This window comes from Poeciliopsis prolifica, unplaced genomic scaffold (genome assembly GCF_027474105.1).
Source record: "Poeciliopsis prolifica strain line A6 unplaced genomic scaffold, Auburn_PproV2 SCAFFOLD053, whole genome shotgun sequence".
Lineage (NCBI taxonomy): Eukaryota > Metazoa > Chordata > Actinopteri > Cyprinodontiformes > Poeciliidae > Poeciliopsis > Poeciliopsis prolifica.
The window spans coordinates 1,491,408-1,507,760 of record NW_026562428.1 but is presented as its reverse complement, the minus strand read 5'-3'; the positions used below and the strand labels follow the sequence as shown (position 1 = coordinate 1,507,760).

The following is a 16,353-nucleotide window of genomic DNA, read 5'->3' as shown; positions in this document are numbered from 1 at the left end:
CCTCTATGGAAATGACATTAACAGGGACGGAGCAGGAAATGGCGGGGGGTGGAGCGGCCATTGCTCTTTTTTATTGCTGGTGTTTTCATAATGAAAATGCAGTTTCACTCCATTAGCCGTTTGGTTTGTGGTTTAATATGAAGAAAAGCGGTTTGTAGACAAGCCCCTTCAGGGCTGTAAGAGCTAATGCATAAACATACACACACACTCTGGAAACCTTCACACACACATACAGTGAACACAAACCAAACGGGTCACCTGTGATCTCCTTGACAGTGCGGAAGACGCTGAGACGCTGCGGGTCCAAAGGTCCGATGCCGTGGTACATGTCCCTATGAAACACACAGCAGTCACTTCAGAGACCATCACTTCCTCCACCACCGTGCCTGGCAGCTGGAACATTGTGGTTCTGCAGCTTCCCCACTGATATAAACCTATACATAAAGTATAATCCATGTCTGTTGCTCGATCCGGTGGAAATCTCTCCATCTTCTACGAGATCCAAACAGAAACTAGCAAAGCACCCTGTTCTATAAAGTAAGTACACACTAAGGTTCAATAGTTTGCGGCGCTGCCTTCAGGAATGATCCAAACCTTCTCACAGAGAGCTTCATGACTCTGGCTGCAAAAACAAGTCCTCAGCATCACTCCTACATCGCTGTGCTTGATCATTTGCAGTCAGTTTTATTTTTCTTGTTTGGCTGGAATTCTGTTGGGTTTTTTTCTGCATTCCGGTCATACATAAATTTCTAAATAACTGATCTTGTTACTCACCCTTTGATGCCGGTGATGAGAAAGATGAGATTGCCGTTGATTTTGGTGCAGTTGACGAACTTGTCTATGTTGCTGGCGTCCACGGTCTGAGCCGTCTGCAGGCTGCCCGTCCCGATGCCGTCGCACACTGACAACGCAAACACAGCCGCCCGTCAATCCGGTAGCTGCCGTCGCCCGGACGAGGTGTCCGAGGTGTCCTTGTAAGAACCGCTAGAAGCCATTTTTCTTCTCCCTTGCAATGTTTCCCCCCCCGATTCTCTTTCATCAAAATAAAGTCTTTTGGTGCTCCGGCGGGGCCGTGGCCCTGCTGCACGCATTTGAATTCTTTTGATGAAAGCACGGGCCAATCTCCATCCATTCCCTCTCCATAATGAATTCATTACATCTGCATTAATTACACTCAGCCCGGTGCGAGCCAAGTGTTTCTGACACGGGCAGAAGGGAGGGATGATGAATAGGGCTGGCATTAAGTGGTGTAACCACTTTCTGATAGTGATTTATACCGGCCAATTCCATATCTGAAATGTTAATTTGTTATCATTTCCCACAGTTCCTTGGGCTATCCCTCATTAACCCGTCCCTGTGACGTGACGATGTAATCAGGGGATCGGCCAATCGGCTGACGGGGCGGCCGCCGCGCGCCGCCTGCAGGAAAACATTATTGCCTTCCTCTCTGAAGAGAAAGGGCAGATTGGTTACCTTTGTGGGGAACAACATGATAAAGAGGATAATCTGCACTACTGAGCAAATGGCGCTTAATTCCACATCAGGTATTTCGGGCCGTTAGCTGACGCCACTGTAGCAAAACGACTTCAGGTAGCCGCTTCTCATTAGGAGGCTATTTTCTCTTAATTAACATTCCGACTGATGTCGGGATCAAACGTGCGACCTTCACTGACGCCGCATTTCTCCTCCGGAGAGGAACGTTCCCCAGAAAACAATTTTCAGATCACAGAAACTCCAGAACTGGACGACAACGTGGCTCACCTTTAGGGCAGATGTCGGTGCATGGGATGCACATTTTGATGCGGTTCTCCTCCACCTCCATCTTGTTGCTGGGACACGCTCTGACGCAGGAGCTGTGGTCCACCACGAAGTTATCTGCCAGAAACGAGACGCCGCCAACACAGACTCAGAGCTGAGGGATGATAAATCTCATCTGATGATCAGTGGATTCCGAATATGCAATCTGTCGCCTGACTTTTAATTCACGCTGGGCTAATTGCTCCTGCGACGCAGACCCTCCGCCGCCGAGAACAGAGAGCTGCTCTTTGCTTCTTCGCCGACATCAGTCCAACCAGATGGTGCGGCAACTTAGCTAATTGAGATACACCATTTGTTTTGGCTGGAGCCACTTATCTTGTCTCGCAATAATCGCCTGGAGTGTAATTTCAGCAGAGATGAGAGCATGCTCGCGTCTTCAGGAAGACTTTTATTAACACCTTCATGAGCGTCAACAGCGCCTCGGACTTACGGGGGCATTTCCTCACGCAGAAGGCTCCGTAGGTGTACTTGGCTCGGGGGTTGGGCTCCAACTGGAAGGAGGTGGGGTTGTAGACGAATGGCTGGGGGCACTGGGTGACGCAGGCGCCGCTGTTGTTGAAGTTGGTGCAGGCCTGCAAAATAATACATGTGTCAGAGTGTGGTCACTGTGATCTGCTGGCAGCAGTGGCTGTTACAACATCATAAAATCCGTCTCTATGCCACGTGCGTCAAATTCAAGGCTCGCAGGCCGAATGTGGCCCGCCCTTGGCTTTTTATGATACCAACACATCCTGACAACATCATCAGCTGTTAGCTAGCTCTGCTAATCAACATCCTTTGCTTTTGCTGCACCGGTTTCCATTTCTGTCTGGTCGCATGGATAGGAAGCCGCAGGAGAGACGCCGGAGGAAACGATTCTTCATCCGTGAAGCTTTCTTTTTAACTTTTCTGGGATTCGGAGGCGTATTTCAAGGAATATTTAAGTTTAGAAGATGTTAATTAGCTGTTCCCAAAAACAATACCTTGTTGCCATGGTTACACACCAAAACAGTTGTCCAAAAGGTAAAAAAGAAAGAGGAAGTTAAGAGTAGAAAACCTCTTCAGGGAAATGAAATGTTATCATTTTAAATGTGGTATGCATGGACCTCCTTTTCAATGCTGCCCTGGGCAAACACCCAGTTTAAACTGAGCTTATATTTTTGGATATAACCAAAAAAATAGTTATAAATTGGGGCTAAATAGAATTTAAATGCCATATTTCAGTCTGTATTTTTTGTTTTTAGTGTATTGATCATTTGCGGCTTGAGGAAAATAATTAAATAAACGAACACACTTGAAATGCTTGCATCTCCTCCCATAAAGGTGTGGAGTTGCTGGTGAGGTGAGAGCCATCAGTCACAGAGAGGGAAGGAGAATTACAACAGCACATCATTTTTACGCCGCATTCCAACATGCGAATCATGCGGCTGCTTCCCGTCTCTGCGGATGCCAAATGGGAGAAAAATTGAAGCCATTGATCCAAGGCCATGATATAAACGGCGTAATGTTCTCCCATAAAGCCCCCTTTAAGCGTCTTGACGGCCATGGCTGCCGGTAATTGAGTTGGACGGGCCTTTGGCTGAGTTACAGCAGCAATATCCACTCCGTCGACGCGCAAGTTTGCAAAACAAAAAAAGAAGTTGGGGTGATAAAAACCATCATAATTGGAAGGCCAAATCCCAAATTTGATAACGTCGAACTTTTACAAGCCTGTAAAATGGTTTGTCAGCAAGCACGGAGCGTTGGCAAATCACTTTATACCATTTTGTCACATCGCAACCACAAACTGGTTTAATTTTAATCTGAAGAAGTGACACAAAGTAGAGCAGAAGTGACATATGGCTGCAATTAAAGCTGAATGTCTTAGATGGAGGTTAAGCGTGTTGAGGCACATTTCCAAGATATGCCATGAATTCTCAATTGGATCTAGAACTGGACTTTGACTTGTCCATTCTAACAGAGGCAGAATGGAGCAGCGTTATGGGAGGAGGGTTTTCTGTGACTCAAAGTGGGCGTTTCTCCACCACAAACTCTGATTGGCTAGTTCCGGCTGCAGAAATATTACAGAAATTTTATTCCCTTATTTTTTGTTCTTAATGCTCGTGTCAGTTGCCCATTATTTCAGGAACCAAAATGGATTTTTCTTAAAATATTTAGCCCTCCGTACTAATTAACATCTCTAAAAAAAATCACTACTATTAATTCTTAAAACGGTCATTTATATTGACACTTTTATTTTGAAGTGTGACAGGAAGTTCTGTGTTAACTAAGGCAGAAAGCAAAGTTATGAATACGCCGCTAATGTTAGACTAGCTAATAGTCTGCCAGCCGTTAGCGCGTCTAAAAGTTTAATAAGTCACAACAGCGAGCTGGTGAACGCCTACTTCACCAGCGAGCTACGTCACAAGCTAGCTACTTCACCAGCGAGCTACGTCACAAGCTAGCTACGTCGCCAGCGAGCTACGTTACAAGCTAGCTACTTCGCCAGCGAGCTACGTCACAAGCTAGCTACTTAGCCAGCGAGCTAGTAAAGTAGCTAGCTAGTTATGCATATTTGGCTAGTGAATATCTAATATCCTCTAAAGATGCTTCTGCCTGCCTAAATTTAATAACTCAAACACCATAAATACCTTAATATTCCTCCATTCACGCAGCAGAACGAGTCTGAGGGCTCCCAAAGAAGCTAATAGTTACAGTCTCGAGGTTCAGCCAATCGGCGCAAAGAAAAACGAAAGGCATTAGCCAATAGCGCGTCAAGTAGCAGGACCCTCCAAAATGTATCAACCGTTATCAGCTTCTCTTTCCCTAGCTGAATAAAATAAGCCCTCAAAAACGATGCTACTACCACCAACGTGCTTTTGGAAAATTTGCAGTGGGCATTCTTTCAACAGTCTTTTTTTTTGCACTTCTCAGTTGAGGTGCACCTCCATGTTTCTGGTTGTATGTCTACCTTCCACATAACTTTCTCCCTGACCTGTCTGCTGCTGGTGTTGAATTTCACCAGGTTCCTCTCATAACTTTTGCAGGAAATTTGTTGCAATATATTTCATTCGATGAATTCCAACATAAGTAATGTAAGTTGGTGGTTTTATCCCAATAAAATGTGACAACATTTTATTCAACAAGGTTACACTTTAAGTAAAAGCATTGGAAGCAAAGGGGATTGTTTCAAAAGTTAAAGAATCAGAGAGCAGACTTACAAAGCAGTCGGTGTCCTTGGGGCCAGAGCAGCCGCCGGCGCATTCTCGATGGCAGCAGTCGCTGACGTAAGGCCCGAAGCAGCGACCGTCACACTGCTCTGCACACACCGATTTTGTCACTGCCCAAGAAGCGAGAAGACCGAATTTTAAAAGGTCTGACACACACGCACACACACCCACATTCCCAAAAGAGACAATGTTCCACCACCACCAGCCTCAGCCTCGGCTGCCGTTATGTGACACGAATGAAATGAACGGCTTCTGCTTCCTAAAGGTCGAGACAAGTGGATTTGTGAGCACATACTTACAGACTTAGACAGACGTAAAGAGAGAGAGGGGGGAAAAAACCCAGTGAGGCGCCCTCTGGTTCACTCAACACCTGCCAGGGAGACTCTCCTCCTCCAGCCTCAGCTCAGAACCGATCAGCTGAAAATTGTGCTTGGCAGGTAGGAATCAGAGGTGGCATGTCGGAACTGCAGGGAAAGCAGCAGCTTCTCCCGAGAAAGGGAAAGAAAAGACTTCTGCTTGCCATGAAAACAAGAAAACTGTGTTTATCTGTTGCCATAATAATGCTGAAGCTTAATTTTTTTTTCTTTTCTATTTGCCAAGCAGAAGCAATGTTGCCAAAAACTTTTGTTGCTACGAAACCCTGTGAGAATGTGATTATCTCATGTTTTTATTATATTCTAGAATATTTAACCAGTTTTTGTTCATTAAAGAAAAACAAAAAATTACAGCCAAAATATGCTTTATTGCAGAGGAAAAGATCAAAATCTTTAGCTCACTTTTAGCTGTGAGATGTAAAAGGGTTTTGTTAACTTTGACTAGGCCAGGAGTTTCCATTTCTCCATTTTCAGCCAATTATTGCAAGAATTCAAAGTTTTATTCCTTGGTTTATTCTCTATCTTTTTAAGTATCGTAGCTCAGATTGTGTCCTAATCTTTAGACATTAACGTTTTCTTAATGCTGTTTTCTGTGCCACATTGGAGGTAAAAAGTCGTTTCACACCAGACAGAACGCCGCAGCCAACAATCAGAAGGTTGGAGGAATTAATAACTGCTGGGCTGCTAACGTAACGCTCCAGATGTGGAACAGCAACAACAACAAGCCTCTGCAGTTCATTAATCTGTGAAAAACATCATTCATTCTACAAACCGCTGGCACTCGCATGGGTTCACTTCTTGAACATATTGGTTTATTAAATTATCAGCTTTTAATCATTCAATAAGAGCAGCAAGAAAATCCTCTCTGAAACAGTGGTTCGTTTGCTTGTTTTCTGAGCGATCACAACAGATTTAATCAAGAATGACTTATAACCCCACTTGGTCCTACGTGTCGAGTAGGACTGGTTCTGCCAGTACTGGCCGGTTCGTCTCCATTGGCGGATCCTGTGCGGTTCCATCCCTGGTGATTCGACTGCGTTCACTGATTGGCCGACGACAGTTGGCCAGATAGTTTAACTCTACGGTCAAACCTGGAGATCCAAGAACTCCGTTCGAATGCCAGGCAACATTTTCATTTGTTCCACGTTGTACTCAGGTGCAGCCGCCCTGAATACCTTTTAGGTTTCATGTCCATGGAGTTATTTCAATCGGTGTCCGTCAGACCCGTCTGAGACCCAGCTAAGGCTTACAAAGGTTCCAAATGGGTCCCACACCTCATCCTGAAAACCATCCACGTAGGATTCACATACACATGCTAGTTTCCAAACATTTGCACATGGGGGCCATGTGGGTAAAAATAGGCCCTCATATATTCTGTTCGGTCACATTTGATGCTCATCTTCTCTGAATGAGGAGAAGGAGCCACTTTAAACTGATCCTCCTAATACCCATATGAGAGCCTGATAATATAGGGTATCTAATGAATTTCCCAGATAGTGGTTGTCTTTGGTCTACTTGGCAGACTGTGACTCAGTGAGTAAATTAAAACTTTTGAAAGGCAAAAAGTCTAGAGAGCTAAAGATAAAAAAAACAAAAATCATATGTGCATCAAGTCTTTTAGTAATAACCAGGTCTGGGTTTGCCAGGGGGAGAAGATCCAGATACAAACTGTCCACACTCACATGTTTGACACTGGCTTTCCTGAGGCCCCCAGCAGCGTCCGATGCAGGAGCGATGGCAGCGCCTGCCTGGAAAAAAAAAAAAACAGAGCAAACGCGTCAGACCAACTCCGAAGAAAGCGACACGTCGCGGGCGGGAGCGCGGCGCCGAAACTTTCTCCTGACTGGTGACAGGGACACAATTGTGGAAACTCCTGAGCTGACGAGACAATAGAGCGGTTGTGGTCGGTGAGGAAGAGGAGCGTGAAAACAGGCCCTCTACTCCCTTTCTGTCAGGGAAAGTGGGACCTGACAGCGCTCATCTGGCTGTGGCCCATCATCAAGACTTAATTGACTATGGGTTAATTACACAGTGAGTGGAACAACGCCGCCGATTGTCACCCGGCCCCTTCAGCCACTCCCACCACAGGTCCCTAATGTTAAATACTGACTACATCTTGGCAACGGGCGCCAATTTGGCAACCTCCACTCCCACGCACTCTCTTGTCATTTTTGTTGGCCCACCTCCTCCACACTTTAGTGCTTTACCCCCCCCATCCCGTCTCCCACCACCGCCGCCTCCATCAGCACCATCTAATCAACAAAATAACAATGTTTCACACATTTTGCATCTAAAGGTCTCTCCCAAAATGGTTTTCTTGGTCTTTCAGCAACCTGCTCTCCATGAGGTCTGGTTGTATGTCTTATTTTGCGTTTTTATTTGTCCCTTTGGGACTCGAATGAACCTGAAGCTTGGCAACTTTTTTCAATGTTTTCTTAACTCATGACAAATATCTCTAAGTGTCATAAAGCCCCTTCCATATTGATTTTATTATAGGCAGAATTTTGCTAACTCCAGTTTGTGTCTCACTCTGTAGAGGTGGTCATAGTAGTGAGGATCATTTATTCAAGTTAAATTGTCCAGACAAACCTGATAGTTTATCCTATCATCTCATCCAAAGGGTGACACACACAGAAAGCAGAAAAGTTTGCAAGAGTCTGTCTTCAACTGCCAGTTCGTCTGACACCAAATGTCCACCGGACAGAGAGGGAAGCGCGCCACTTCAAACTAGCTGTCAGCTTTATTGAGATTTACAAAGAGCCCAGCCGACAGCGGCTCCACGGGCTTTGCTGCAAAAGCCGCGCCGGTTTCAACCCCACTGGAAAGGTTCACATGTTGATCTAACACCAAGTGATTTCGCTTCCAAATCCCCAGCAGGCAAACAGAATGAAATAAAAGCGATAGGTCAGGAATGTTCATGAGGGTCCGGGGTGGAGCGGGGAGGGAGGCTTTTGGACTTTACTCACATCCGTTGTTGCTGTTGTTGGACGGAACCACCAACAGCTCCGCCTGGGGGTTCTTGATAATGTCGCGCCAGTGGATGGTGTCGGCGTGGCACAGGAACTTGTTCTGGTCCACGTAGACGCCGCCGCTCAGGATCTCTGCACGGGGAGGGAAAAGGTTGAGGGAGACAGGAAGAAAAATGAGCAGAGAGCCGCGGATTTATGGCGGATTTATGGCACATGTACACCGTGGCAGGAAATCAATACTTCAAGGTTAACTCTTATGGTTCTTTTGTGTGGGAGCCCCGCGTCGCAAGCGGCGTTCCCTTGAAGCGCGTCTGAGCGTGAAGGTAAATGCTATTGACAAATGCGCGCCGTAATTCAATGTCACGTCCACAAACACTGATGGGCGGAATAAAGAGACTAATCAACTAAAGGCTGCTGGGTGGGTTTCACGTGCAAGCTGAACGACAAAAGCTTTTAAGGAGAATATATTGCGTAATTTGAAAATTAAGCGACTTCATTTAGCCGCAGGGTTCCTCAGTCTGGGAGGCGAGCGACAGGCGGAGACAGGAGACTGATGCATGTAGAGGATCTGCTGACTTTCATCTGAAACACACTCAATTTCCTACAACTAAAGGCTGGTTCTTCTTACAGATTGCGTCTTTTCAGATTTTTGGGGTTTTTTTTTGTTTTCAGATGCCAAACCACTCAAACGCATTTTATTGAAATTGTGTGGATTGGACCAGCTCTGGTGTTGAGAGTGATCTTTAAAACTCTTGAGAGACTGATTTGCCTAAGAAGTCGCTCAGTTGGTAACTTGGTGGGTTGCTTTTGTTCCAGATGACCCAGTAGGTCTAACAACCTGATCAAAACTGATCAATTAGAACATTTTTAAAAGAATTTTAGTTGCTTGACAATGACTTAAAGACATAATATATTGATGAAACAAGCAGAGTGATATGATTCCTGCGCCTGCATCACTTCTTTAAGTTGCCATTCTTAAATTGTCGTTCAGGGCCGCACAAAATCATTCAAGGTACTGCAATCGGCCCCTGACCCACACTTTCAACACCCCCTCTTCTAGGGTTCCCATAGGTTGGTTTCTGTACTGGATTTTACTTTGACATATATTTCACATTAATATAAAAACTTTTTTTTTTCCCTGGCATAAAATCCCATTAGAACACACGAAGGTTTGTGTCTGCGGCTCAGAACAACAACAGCTGCTTAATGAAAGCGGATTTCTGAACCATGTGACTTTCCAGGAAGGTTAGCGCCGCCGCCGCCGTAAAGGCAGGATCCCCGTACAGATCAGGCTGAAACAGCTAAAATATGTTTTTCTCAAGGACCGGTGGCCTTAACAGATGCCAGAGTAGGATAATAAAGCCTAATCCCTCTCTATGTTACTAATCCAGGTTTTGGACACAGACTCTGACTATAATGATGCGGCGGTAATCCACCTCCCTCCCGAGCCGTGACCTGCGGCGGGAGATCCACCGCCGTCGCCGCTTCCTCTGCAGCTGCAACCCGGCGCGCCGCTAAAGCTCCAGAAGAGGGCGGAGGGAGGGGATTTAGATGCAATCACCTCGCATTCCCTGCATCCTCCGACACGAAGCCTTATTCCAGGAAAGCACTTGTCATAATAAATGAAATTTAATTTCAAATAAGTTGGAACGCGGCTCAGATTAGAGACGGATAAACTCGGAAAGGAAAGCAGGGCATTGTCTCTCCGGGCAGATTATTAACGGCGTATGAATTATGCGGACGCCTCGGCGAGCTCGGGGAAACCGAACACGGGAAGCTAATCATTACCATCCGACACCCTGATTAAGGAAGTGGGCCTTGGTGGAGACAGGGACATTCATTCACAGCCTCTTTAGAGGTGACATGGCGCTTCGTCTGCGTGCCGATCGGCCTGCAGCACCCGGTTCATGTAATCATGTTCCTGTCAGCGCCGAGCATCCATCACCGCACGCCCCCCCGTTTACGAGCAGAAACGTTCAAAACGACGCAAAGAACGCTCTTAGAAGAGACGATGCGGCGCGAGACGGATGGGTGACCCGAGGTGACCTCAAGCCAGCTCCGAAGGACCATGTCTGAGTTTAGGTGGAACTCCAAACTCAGCAGGTGTTCCCGGTGAGTCGATGCAGCTTCTGTCGCTTCGTCGACATTACTGCACAAATACTTCATGTTTTGTTTCAAACTAATAGTTTTCTGCACTCTATCATAGTTTTTCCACCTCTAGATTCTGGACCCAGCTCCTACTGCATTGCAGGAAATGTCACAACCAAATGAAATCTCTCCAATTCCTTTGATTTAAAATGAATTTTTATGACGTTTTATTAAAAAAAAAAAAACATTCTGTGACATACGATCTTGTCGTAAAACAGGTGAACCGATAAATATAAGGAGATGATTTGCAGGTCCAGCCACTGTCCAGCAGGACAGCAGGTGGTAATAGGGACATTATTGACTTAGCACAAGTGCTGGAGAGGCTTCACGTTCCCAAGACAACCGAAAAAGTAAATAGCAGAAAAAGTCAAAAATGACAAACTGAACTACCTTTCCCGCCTGGGACCTTTGGGTAATGGCAGAAATAATGGATTTTGATACTTTCTGGAGAGCCGTCCCTCTGTCAGGGCCCGACTCGGCCCCCAGATGTTCCTGTAAATGCCAGCGGCCGCACTCCAGCACACAAATTGCTGTCCGTCCAAGCAGGGGCGCTAACTCTTCCACAAGCCTGGACCAGGTGGCCATTCATTACTGGGTCCGCGGCCGGCTGCGGCACTCCAGCACCGGCTATAACTCCACAACTCCAGGTTTCCACAGAGGACGGATCGGCTTCCCTTTTGATTCACAGGTCATCGTAAAAAACCAGCTCTACGCATCGCTGGTGGATGCTCAGGGCCTGTACCGGAGCGGGGAGTGTTTTTAACAGCTGTTCTCAAATCAACGTCAAACTAATTGATGCTCTATGGAAGGCCTGACATGCAAAAAAAGACAAAAAAAAAAAAAAAAGATGAAAAACCCACACAAAAACTAAATGGATAAAATAGTCACACAAAAAAAGACAACTAATTCCAAATGTTATTCTTCATCAATTTTAAACACAATTGAATGATGATATTGATCTAATTTGGCAATATGTTTGTGTAAAAGTTCAAATGTTACAAAATTCAAAACGGGAAAATTGAGCTGAATCATAAAACCTGGAATTAAAACAAATGAACTGTGGTCAGAGGAGCACCAGCTCCAAAAGTCAAATTATTCAAAGATGTTAAGTAAAAAGGTTTTCTGATTATATTTTATTTTATTTTTTTGAATGAACTGCAAAAATGACGAGACCTAGAATAGTTGAACTTGACACCGTTTGGCTGCTGAGTCGAGCAATATTTTGAGTAATAACTTATTTTAGAGAACAAATAATAAATTCAATATAATTAGTAATTTTACTTCGAGACGCTGCGTTCTTTCAATATTTTTTTTTTTTTTTTGGGCAAGCTTCACATTAATTTGCCACAAAGTTCTTGGTTTCAATCAGAGCTTGGGTGCATTTTACAAGTGGGCCCCAATCTGGAGCCTTTATCTCCCGTTTCTGGTATTCTGTATGTTCCGCACGGCGCCGCCGGGCGCTCTGCTCCCCCGCCAAGCCGTTTTATGCGCGCGCAAGCCTGCCGAGGGCCCCACTGCCATATGGTCAGGTCATGTTTTGCTTCTGGTGTGGCGTTTTTGCTACAGATCTCTTGGCACTGGAAGGAAAAAAAAAAAAAAAAAGAAAAAGAAGAAGAAGCTCTCAGCGTAATGGAGGAGTAAGACTCTTGGCGAGCGGAGGTTGAAGTGTCGGGTTGAATCAGAGATACGAGCCAAGGCGTGCGGTGGAACACGATGTGGGCAAGGATTGGGAGAAATCCTCAAAATATTTAAAAAGAAAGATCAACTTAATACCCCTACTGTATTAAAATGAGGTGTTTAGCCATTTCTTTTGGATTATGGAGCTATGTGTGTCAGCTAAATACAAAAACAATCCGTTCATTTGGCCTTAACCTGCTTTTTCATTTTATTTTTAATTTTGAGGAAGATGCATAGAATCGGTCTGATTCTTGATCAGACCGATTCTCTGAAATACTTCAGGGGTTTTTTTTGTCGTTAAATTTCTGAAATAATTACTTGCTGTTTGATTCCTCCGGGAGGCGTAAGAAGTCTTGAACTATCTCTCTACCAAACGCATTTTTGAATTCATGCTACAATTAACTGAAAAGAAACTCGGTACCCAGAAAAAAATACATATTTTCATCCTTGAAGAAAGTTTCGCTAGAAGTGAACAGATTGAGAGATTTCTAAGGCAGAGGGTCAGGGTAGGAAGTCTGAGTGTCCTGACATTTTATTGATTATCACTGTTAAACCAAACGAGGTAAGAGCAGCTTCCTTCACAACACTCATCTGTGCAGCAACATTCCCAGAATGGGGAAAAGACTGTTAGCGAAAGTAAAAACCATTTCCGTGCCCGTCTGCCTTCATAAGCCAATTAAGCCCATTTCATAGGCATTCAGCTGAGCACGGTCCTTTATTTTGAAGTAGTTTCCAGGCAATGATAGCCAAAGCACCAATCAGTGACCGCGGCTCTGAACAGAGCCTGCTGATGAGCTTTCATCAGTGCTGCTAGCCACTTGTCCCGCATCTCTTCCCCTGCCTAATTACCCTGATGAATAAGGCTGCGACTGCGATCTGTCCTCCGCTGATGAGTCCGTGCGTTTACCCTTATTGTCTCGTCTTAGCGGCGGGCGTGCCGCTTTCCTCGCAGCTAAAGCGCAGGGCGCCCGGGGCGTCCGCCTCCTGCTCGTCTTCATCAGGATCATCCTTCAGAAACACTCAAACCACCGGTTCTCGCCCGCTTTCCTGTTGTCGCTTTGATTCCAGTCGAACTCAGTGAAAGGCAACAGGAAGCAGCTCAGATGTGCCGCTCTGTGAGCGTCCTCCACTCACAATCAGAAACAGAGTCTGACAAACTCTGTACATCTGTGGCTTTTATTTTGAAGGCGACAAACCCACCTCTACATCCTTCCAAACAATGATAGTTCCTAGAAGAAATCTTTGGGTGAAGAGTGTCCAAAAAGGAAAATGGACACAAAAGAAAGAAGATTTATCCTAAGTTAAATTGTTGTGATCTGTTTGTGTGGATTTAAATGAACAGACTATATTGTTGTCTAGCTGGTGGTTCTGGTACCAAGGTGTGAGATCTATTTTGATTCTGTTTTATGAGAGTTGAGGCAACGTTATCAACTTCGTTAGGACGTTTTTGTTGCGTTGAAGAGACGCAGATAACACGAAGCCATTTTACATATTATAATTAGCTTTACTTTTTTTTTTGCCTGCAAAACAGTGATTTAACTAAGCAACAAAAACTAACTTAATTTAAATTGTTGAAACAAAACCATCTGGCATCTCTAAGATCAGAATGCCTCCTCGTTTTCAGCTGGTTGAGGAGTTTCTTGCTTCAAGTCAGCGTACAGCATCTCAAAGTGATCAAGACCTGTGCTTTGACTAGGCCTGGGTGTATTTTGGATCATTCTTATGTTGTAGGATGTAGATCTGCCTCAGAATGCTGATTTATGACGCCTGATGTGTGGCCATTTTAAGTGTCGAGAATATTATATTCCTCTTTTTTTTTTTTTTTTGCTGCTGCATTTTGCAGAAAACTTTAAAGGTCAGTATTTTTTATTGCTCCTCTTTTATTGGGCTAAAGTTGCTCCTTTTTTATGTTATATTCCCAAAAAGAAAAACAGTGATAGAGTAAAAATATGTATATATTTACTCAGGGGATTTAACATTTATGAAACTAATATGGATATGAACTCCGTGTGAGTTAAGATCTTCCAAGGACTTTATAGAAGAAGTTAGTTTTCTGTTGTGACTGGATGCCTTACTAACTAGCAGAAAACCCCCCTCCCCAACACCTCCAAATGTGTTTACATCAAAGCGGGCTGTTGAGAAAGAGAGTCATTTTCACGTAAGTGAAAATTACTTCCCAAATTCTATGAATCAGTGTTTCGCCTCCCGCATGCAGCTGAGTCGGCCGGATAAATGGCGGCAGATTGTGACGAGCGCGCAGGTAGGAAGCAGGAGCTGCTTCGCCGTCGGAGAGACGCTCCGTTGTTGTGGTGACCAAAATGAAATCGGGTTCCTAACGGTGCGAGTCAGGAAGTTAAGAGGGAAACGTCGGGTGCGCCGTATTAGTCACTCGGCTAAAAAGCTGCCAAAGCCGTTTGTGCTCCCTTTTATAAACGATACAATTTTTCCAAGTGAGATCCTCTGACTTCAGAGGATCCGCCTCTGCACCGTGGAGGCGGCTCTCCCGAGTCCCGTTTCCCCTCTTCTCCATTATTACCCCTGCCAGCCAAGGAGATATTGCGGCGGGTGACAAATGGGTGAGGGGCGACGGAGCGGAGGAGGTCCAACCCCGTCTCTCTGACTTACCCCCGCCCACCGAGAGCCGGCCGCCGTGGCCCTTCAGATAACAGTAATCGGGTTTTAAAGCCGCTAGATTAAATTTAGCAGTCTGGACTAATATTGTTTTGCAGTGAATCCTAATGAAAAATGATTCACCTTAGGTGATTATGGATGCTGCATCGGTGGGAGGGTGGAGACAGCACCCCCCCACCACCAGCACCTTCAATGTAGGCTAAATGAATCCCTGCCACCACCTCCATCTGAATACCTCTTGATGAGCAGCCATGTTTACAAAAGAACTGGGTGTCACTCTACCTTTGGTGGCAAAAGGTTTGCCACCAAAGGGGGTATTTCTTTAATCACCTCTAATTTTTTTTAGGGGTGACACAAAATGCAATCACTGCGAACCAGAAGCCGGTAAATTCAATAATGGAGGCGAATGAAAATGGAGCTGGAGACACGACGCATTTACAGGGCCAGATGGGCTCCTGTCCTAATAGGCCCGCTTCCCTATATATATATATATATATATATATATATATATATATATATATATATATATATATATATATATATATATATATATCTTTGTTTTTTGAGGTTTTTACTCCATTTTTTAATAGCTCCCTCTGACCCCCAGGTCAAGCAACTCACTCATCAAATAAATTGCCACTCTCTGTGGTCAACAACCCTCCGAGAAATTGCTGCGCTGTGTTTTTTGTCTTTTTTTTCCCCCCCTTTCTTTCCACAATGGTGGTGACAGGCTGTTTTACAGCGGACGAGCCGGGGTCCGCTCAGAGATTGAGCTGGAAATTGTGTTTGGGTACAATTGTTCAAGATTGCGACATCAAACTGAAATTTAAAGGGCGCCGCGAACGAGCCATGGGGGAGCCGTGACGGCGGGGGAGAAAACTGCTGAGCCGCCGGCCTCAGAACTCAAAATGTAGCTCTTATTACACGCTCGCACGCAGACAGAAAGTTTCCTGTGTGTGTGTTTTGCTGTCTGCGGGTCGGAAACATGCACACTCTTCCGCCCTGACACGGATGTTGTAGTTCAAGCTAAACCGTATTTTCACCCTGCAGAATGGTTAGCAAGTGCTGAAACAGACCTAACCTCTCTGCATTAAAATTGACACTTACAATGGGCTAAATGGGCAATTTGTCATTCTCTGGCAAAGAGCTGCTGCACTCATCCCTACGCTTGGATAATTTGGAGGACACAGGCGCACACACACACACCAACAAACCAACTCGGAACATTAAATTGCCTCCATCTGGCTCTACAGAATATTTAACATGACTTTTGATGAGTTTCCCTCTCCCCTCCAACAAGAATTCACGTCTTTTCATTTTGGCCATCTCTGGTTTATGACTACTCCAGATGTGCAGCACACATCATCATTCATCGGCGATAGGGACTGGAGGTGCTTGATTAGTGTTCGGAGTTGCAGACGGGACTCGGAGAGCCGAGAGACGTCGTCGATGCGCGTCGGAGCCAAGGTGTCCGGAGACCCCGGAGGACGACTCTTGTTTTCATCCGGACCCTAAATCATGCAGATGGGAGGCAATGCCAATGAGTGG

General features: G+C 45.2%; 1 protein-coding gene across 1 annotated transcript in view; it reads right to left on the bottom strand.

Annotated features, from left to right (window-relative positions):
* Nucleotides 1-16,353, bottom strand: part of LOC129378661 (receptor tyrosine-protein kinase erbB-4-like) — an 81,043-nt gene that overhangs the window by 52,861 nt on the left and 11,829 nt on the right. Inside the window, exons 3-9 of the mRNA XM_055059051.1 lie at nucleotides 8,347-8,481; nucleotides 7,063-7,128; nucleotides 4,998-5,116; nucleotides 2,249-2,390; nucleotides 1,762-1,875; nucleotides 775-901; nucleotides 259-332 (exon numbers count right to left, since the gene is read on the bottom strand). Of these exons, the coding sequence (XP_054915026.1) occupies nucleotides 259-332; nucleotides 775-901; nucleotides 1,762-1,875; nucleotides 2,249-2,390; nucleotides 4,998-5,116; nucleotides 7,063-7,128; nucleotides 8,347-8,481 (777 nt within the window). The remainder of the gene's footprint in view (nucleotides 1-258; nucleotides 333-774; nucleotides 902-1,761; nucleotides 1,876-2,248; nucleotides 2,391-4,997; nucleotides 5,117-7,062; nucleotides 7,129-8,346; nucleotides 8,482-16,353) is intronic.